The sequence below is a fragment of the Phocoena sinus genome, chromosome 19, assembly GCF_008692025.1.
Source record: "Phocoena sinus isolate mPhoSin1 chromosome 19, mPhoSin1.pri, whole genome shotgun sequence".
Classification (NCBI taxonomy): Eukaryota; Metazoa; Chordata; class Mammalia; order Artiodactyla; family Phocoenidae; genus Phocoena; species Phocoena sinus.
In genome coordinates this window covers 59,238,826-59,245,249 of record NC_045781.1, presented here as the reverse complement: position 1 = coordinate 59,245,249, position 6,424 = coordinate 59,238,826, and the positions used below count along the sequence as shown (strand labels likewise).

The window sequence follows — 6,424 nt, the reverse complement described above, 5'->3', positions numbered from 1 at the left end:
CCTTTTATAGAGCAGGTGGATGATGGAGCGAAGCCTGACTGTGGGTGCTCCTGCTGGCTTTGGGGAGCTCTCTGGAGGCGCTGATCAGACGGCCTTCCTCCTGCTGGCTCTGGGCCAGTCCTTCAGCCTCTCCCAGCCTACAGCCTTTCGTAAGACGGTGAGTGATGGATTCTTCACACAGAAAATCCTCCAGATCAACACGAAAAAGGCAGGAGCCCCAGTCAGGAAAATAGCAAAGGCTGTGAACAGGCTGTCTTCAGAAGAACTTTAAAAAGCTCATCAGCATAAGAAGAGGTGTTTAAAGTCATTTTTAAAATCAAGAAATGCAAATTAAAACACTTACAAGACAGACCTTCCCTTGCGCTGAATTGGTGAAGATGAGAAAGCTGGATGATGGGGAGAGTGGTGTTGCCTGGGAGACTGGACCCAGCCACACAGTGTGCAGCGTGCTGGGCGGTGGTCCGGGGAGCTGCGGTCCTGGCCAAGGTAGGTATTAACTGACCCTGCCACCCATCTGCTCCACCCGGCTATAGCCCAGGGTCACAGGAGGACCCCTACGCAGCTGGCGCTGAGGCAGTGTGGCATCCACCCCCCTGCTGTGTAACAAACCAGCCCACTCACTGGCTTAAACATGCGACAGCGATTTGCTTTGCTTGTGAAACTCCCACCTCGGCAGGGTTCAGTGGGGACATCTTGTCTCTGCCCCACCTGCAGCATCAGCTAGGTCAGCTTCCAAGTTGGGGTGACCCAAGATCAAGGGGTTGGAGTCATCTGGAGATTTGTCTACAAGTCTGCCATCAGCGAGGGCCTCAGGGCTGTGGGAACAGCCGTGGGAGGCCTGCATTCGTTTCTTGTAACTAGCTACTGGGGAGGTTAAAACAACAAAAATTTACTCTCAAAGTCCTGAAGTCTGAAGTCAAGGCGTCCACAGGGCCGCGGCCCAGCAGAGTGCCAGACGAGAACCCTTTCCTGCCTCGTCCAGCTCCGGGGGCTCCTGCAGTCTCTGCCTGTAGCTGCAAGCCTCTGCATCCATCATATGCCTCCTCCCGAAGTATGTAACCTTGCTCCTTACAAAGACATCATTCTGACAGGGTTTAGGGTCCACCCTAATCCAGTCTGACTTCGTCTTAACTTGATTATATCTCCAAAGATCCTATTTCCAAATATGCTCACATTCCCGGGTTCCATGGATTTTGGACATTATTCAGCCTTCATCATTCGGCCCCTTCATGCAGCTGCTTTCCTCCCAGTATGTGGCTAGGTCCCAAAATTGAGCGTCTCAAGACAGCAAGGCAGTTTTATGACTTAACCTGGAAAGCCACGCAACGTCACTTCCATTCAACGGGTCTTCTATGGGACTACTCCTCTAAGGGAGGACGGTGCAAAGACCTGCTCAGGTTCAAGTGGCACACTGAGACAGAGCATGCTCCCTGGAGTAGCACACAACAGTTAACAGCAAACACCTGGGGCCACGCAAGCAGCACTCAGAGCAGGAGCGGAGAAGCAGGGCTGGATACAGAGCAGAACATCGGATCCGGTGCCTGGAAGCGACTCTGACCTAGGCAGAAAGGCGCCTTCACGCCGCCTCAAAGAGGCCCGGGTTGCTGATTTGTTGGGTGTTTTTGGTGGGGCGAGGGGGGTGCGGCGCCCCCAGCAGTGGGAGCGCGGAGTCCTAACGACTGGACCGCCAGGAAAGTCTCCTGAGGCTGCAGTTTTAAATGACGCTGAAACGCCCGGCCGGCTTCCACCTGGAGCGCTGGCCCCGCCAGAGGGCGACTCGACCCCTCCCTCCCTCCCGTATCTGGTCAATCCCGTTAGGCAACGAGAAGGGTCCTGTCACTGTTGGGGTAGCCCCGCCCCCAGGAGATTGCCCCGCCCCGCGTCCGGTCCCCGCTCCCGGCAGGCGCACGAAGAGCCACGGTACCTGCTTCCTCGGCACCCTGGCGCTCCCGAGGGTCCAGCTCGGGAGGTCGGCACCCGCCTCGGTGGGAGCGTCCGCGGTGTGCCCCCTGTCCTTGGCTCGGCAGGCCGTGGAGGTTCGTGTTCCCGGGCCCTCACCAGGCCCCGCCCTGTCCGCGTTGGCGGAGGGGGCGGTGCCCGAAGAGACCCCGCCCCTAACGTCACGGCCGAGGGGTGGAGCCGGCCCGACGGAAGCGTGGTGCTGCTGGAGAGGCCCGAACAGAGCAGCGGGCGTTCGGGGACTGCTGGTGAGAGACAGGTAGGGCTGTCGTCCTCCGGGCCCACAGCACGATCTGCTGGGCAAAGGGGTCTCTGTTCGGGAAGGGAGACTCAGGTGGCGTACGTCTCCAGGGAAGGGGGTGCTGTAGATACCAGGGGCGCACAGTTGGTGGGGGACCTGTGGATGCAGGCGAGGGCTCTGGAGGCGCGCAGCGGGCAGGGAGGGGCCTCTGCGTCCTGATAACCCTATTCCCGCCCGCCAGCATGGGCAGCAGCTCGCTGTCCGAGGACTACCGTCTGTGCCTGGAGCGCGAACTTAGGCACGGCCGCGCGGGCGTGTGCGGGGACCCATCGCTACGCGCCGTGCTCTGGCACATCCTGGTGGAAGACTTCGACCTGCATGGGGCGCTGCAGGATGACGCGCTGGCACTACTCACCGATGGCCTGTGGGGCCGCGCCGACCTGGCCCCTGCGCTACGCGGCCTGGCCCGCGCCTTCGAGCTGCTGGAGTTGGCCGCCGTGCACCTGTATCTGCTGCCTTGGAGGAAAGAGTTCACCACCATCAAGGTAGGGCGCCGAGCCGAGTGGGGGCCCCTGCCCAGGCTACTGGGAGTTGGCTACCATCGGGACGGTGGCTACCGTCGGGCATAAGGGATTTCAGGTGTCCTCAGAGGCTGATAGGTTTGAGAGCTCAGTGTGCTGAGGGGTCCTGGGCGTGTTGGAGCATCTCTTGGCCGAGGTTCCCCTTTGTACTCCTGGGGCTGAGAACATGGGGTGGGTGGAGGTCACCTGTTTGGATACCTGCCTTCTGAGGGGGATCCTGGTCCTTAAAGCTTGCATCACTGCCCTCCCCAAAGTGGCCTTGTGGCCCCAGTTACCATAGAAATCCTAGGACAGGCACACAGGATGGACTGGGCATTCCAGAGTCACCCTAATCTCTCCAGGAGAGATTTGTGGCTCCATTTGTGGAAGAGGACATGGTTATCCCCTATGAAGTAGGCAGGGGCTGGGGGTGCCCCTGCATGTCCTAGTGGAGCCGGGCTAAACAAGTACCTAGCTCACCCCACAGCCTGGGGAGAGCTGAGCCCAGGTCTGGCCGGGCCCCTCCAGGTGAGCTGCAGGCTGGCAGGAGGGGGCAGGCTGCCTTGTGCTCTGAGATAATTCGGAAGAGTGGGAAGGTAATGATGTCACTGGGCACGTGGGCGTCCGCCTCCACTGGTTGCCATGGCAGCAGCAGCCTCTCTCAGCGAGGTGAGCCGTGGAGCCCACTGCTCCACTGGGACACCTGCTGTTCTGAGGCTCTAGGACTTTCATTCATCCGTTCAGACGAGGGCAGGATGCAGCCCCATGGGGGGCCAAGAGCAGAACAGACAGGCCTGATCTTGACACGCTCACGGGCTTCAGCACTGGGCAGACCTGGATGAGGTCTGCTTCTGCCGGCTCTGTGGCTTGGGGCAAGTTACTTAATCTTTTGGAATCCATTCCTTCCTCCATGAAGCAAACACGAGGACAGTCTAGTGCAAGGTCCATTGTGAGGGGTGAGAGCACAGCCCTGAGCACAGTCTTACAGCAGTGCCCCATCCGTGGAGGTCCTCTCATCAGCTGTAAGCAAAGGTACACTCACAGGGTCCCAGGATCAAGGACCTGTAGACACGCGAGAGACACGTTATCACCATCCTAGGGACGCTTCTAGTTCCTTTGCAGCCTGGAGCCTCCAAAAACTACAGACGTTCCATCCGTGTGGTGGAAAGCTGCACAGCTGGAAAAGTGAATGGCCTGGCCTCTGTCGTGTTAGGGAAAGCTCTCAGAAACTGGAAAAGCAGAGTTCAGAATGAGGCGTTTAGGAGGCTACCTGCTCAGAGCAAATAAGCACCTGTATTCTTTGTGTGTTTGCATGACCACTCAGCAGGTACACGGGAAACTAACTAAAGTAGCAAACCCCCACAGGTGAGAGGAGGTGGAGGGGACCCAGAGGGCAGCGAGATTTCTCAACAGGGCCTCTTTATTTAGTTTGTTCTATGACCCAGGTGAAATGTGTTAGATTAAAAAATTGTGATGCCTGGGCCTACGTCAGCCAGTGAGATCAGAGTTTCTGGGGGTGGCCCTGAGCATCTATGGTTTTTTTGTTTTTGGCTGCACAGCTTGCGGGATTTCAGTTCCCCGACCGGGGACTGAACCCAGGCCCCAGCAGTGAAAGCGCCAAATCCTAACCACAAAACCACCAGGGAACTCCCAGCATGTGTGTTTTTAAACAGCTCCTCTGGAGGGAGCATCGGCACATCCCAGACCGCCTTGGGGCCATGCCGCCCCCTGGGGTGAGGATGGTGGCCCCCAAAGCAAGCCACTGCCGGAGTGCAGCTGAGGCGGGGGCAGGTCTGCGGGAGGGTGGGCTGCCGCCGACCGGCCCCCTCCCTTGCAGACTTTCTCAGGGGGCTACGTGCACGTGCTGAAGGGCGCACTCTCGGAGGACCTCCTCATCCAGAGCTTCCAGAAGATGGGCTATGTGCGCAGGGACGACCACCGCCTTATGGTGGCCGCCCTGCCCCCCGCCCGCCAGCTTGTGCAGGTGGCCCTGGGCTGCTTTGCCCTGCGGCTGGAGTGTGAGATCCTGGGCGAGGTGCTGGCGCAGCTGGGCACCAGCATGCTGCCAGCCGAGGAGCTGTTGCAGGCGCGGCGGGCCAGCGCGGATGTGGCCTCCTGCGTGGCCTGGCTGCAGCAGCGACTAGCCCGCGAAGAAGAGCCACCACCTGTTCCCCCCCGTGGCTCCCCGGCCCGGTGCCAGGCCCAGCTGGACCTGTACCGGGACCTGCAGGAGGATGAGGGCTCAGATGAGACCAGCCTATACGGGGGACCCTCGCCAGGCCCCGACTCACCCCCCTCGGAGCTAGCCTGCCAGCCTCTGTTCTGGGAGCAGAGCGCCAGACTGTGGGGCGTGGGGGGCAGGGCCTGGGAGGCTGAGGCCAGCAGCCCAGCCTCGGAGGAGGAGCCCGAGGCCGAGGCCTTCTCCCTCCTCTCACTGCGTCAAGAGCTGCTCAGTCGGCCCGGAGACCTGGCCGCCCCCCAAGCCCCTGGCACCCCTGAGCAGGCCAGCCCCCCACGAGTCCCCGAGCCCCCCGGCTACCAGACACACAGCTGCCTGGGCCCTGGCGCCCTCCCCACCCTCTGCTGTGACACGTGTCGCCAGCTGCACACTTCCCACTGTGCCACCCTGGCCACCTGCCGCCCGGGCCACCCTTTGCGCGCCCTGCACGGAAACCACCAGCGGCGCCTGTGGCTGCAGCGAGCCCAGGTGGACACCTTGCTCTACGATGCCCCTAGGCCCGCCTGGCCCTAGGCCCAGGGCTTTCTGGAGACATGTTCCGTGGTGCTTTTCTGGGCCTCATCCCTCCTCAGACCGGGGCCACTGGCCACCCTGCTCCTCCTGCCCCCCAGGGGTGCTGAGCACAGCGGCAGGTCAGGGGGCATGGAGACTCAACCCCGCTACGTGAGAGGTGGGGGCCGTCTTCCTCGGAAAGCTGCCGGCCCGCCCCCAGGGAGCACCCTCTCCCTCCTCTCCCACCCCTCCCCGGCCCCACCGCCGCAGCTCCTGACCTGCTCCCTGCAAGTGCCCAAAGGGGTGCTCCACAGAGGAGTGTCCTTAGGGGCTCAGGTGACCTCATGAGCCCTGGGGCTTTGCTAAGACCATTCTAGGGGCTCTGCCAGGTGCATGGCTGACCCGGCTGAGGGGACCTGGTCCCCCATGGGTGTCACAGACCAGCACTGAATGAGCTGAGTGCTGGCCTGAGACCAGCCCCATGGGCTCCAGTCAGAGCTGGGCGGGGAAGCTGGACCCAAGGACAGAAGAGAAATCATCTAGTCTCCAGCCAGAGTGAGTGCCCAAGAGTTCCAGAGAACAGCAGGCGGGAGACAGGGAGCCACGGAGCCCGAGAGGCTGTCACCCCACTTCCGGGTGGAGCGTGGGGGCTTCTGAGCAATCAGTACCCCAGCAGCCTCCCTGCTACATCTTCCTGCTGTCCGGCTTTGGAAAGCAGGGTGAGAGATCTCCAAGGCTCCCACCCCAGAGCCCACCTGGGTACCGTGGTAAAGATGCACCAGCTGCCAGCCGCCAGCCCGCTCACAGGGCTGGAGGGGGTGGGTCTGCCCACCTGGGCCTGGGGTGGGGCCAGTCTTGTGTGTGGCCCCTCCCCCCACACCTGTCTGTCACACGAATCACAACTTCAAAGTACATTAAAGGACACTGGATCCA

The 6,424-nt window shown here is 61.2% G+C and overlaps 1 protein-coding gene across 2 annotated transcripts; it reads left to right on the top strand.

The window, feature by feature from the left end:
- The first annotated feature begins 145 nt into the window (after nt 1–145).
- SPATA2L (spermatogenesis associated 2 like) lies at nt 146–6,424 on the top strand. Of its 2 annotated transcripts, none has more exons than XM_032611937.1 (3): nt 146–2,218; nt 2,442–2,745; nt 4,598–6,424. In XM_032611937.1, the coding sequence occupies exons 1-3, from the start codon at nt 1,719–1,721 to the stop codon at nt 5,510–5,512; spliced, it is 1,719 nt and encodes a 572-aa protein (XP_032467828.1). In that variant the 5' UTR covers nt 146–1,718; the 3' UTR covers nt 5,513–6,424. The 2 variants fall into 2 exon arrangements, with proteins under 2 accessions (XP_032467828.1, XP_032467830.1); XM_032611939.1 differs by having other exon boundaries at nt 2,067–2,207.

What these genes read in the sequence shown, in the direction of transcription:
- SPATA2L (XM_032611937.1), top strand. Translation starts at nt 1,719, where the DNA reads ATGACGCTGAAACGCCCGGCCGGCTTCCACCTGGAGCGCTGGCCCCGC. An exon ending in GGACTGCTGGTGAGAGACAG is followed by an intron (nt 2,219 to 2,441) that starts GTAGGGCTGTCG and finishes CCCGCCCGCCAG; the next exon opens with CATGGGCAGCAGCTCGCTGT. An exon ending in AAGAGTTCACCACCATCAAG is followed by an intron (nt 2,746 to 4,597) that starts GTAGGGCGCCGA and finishes CCTCCCTTGCAG; the next exon opens with ACTTTCTCAGGGGGCTACGT.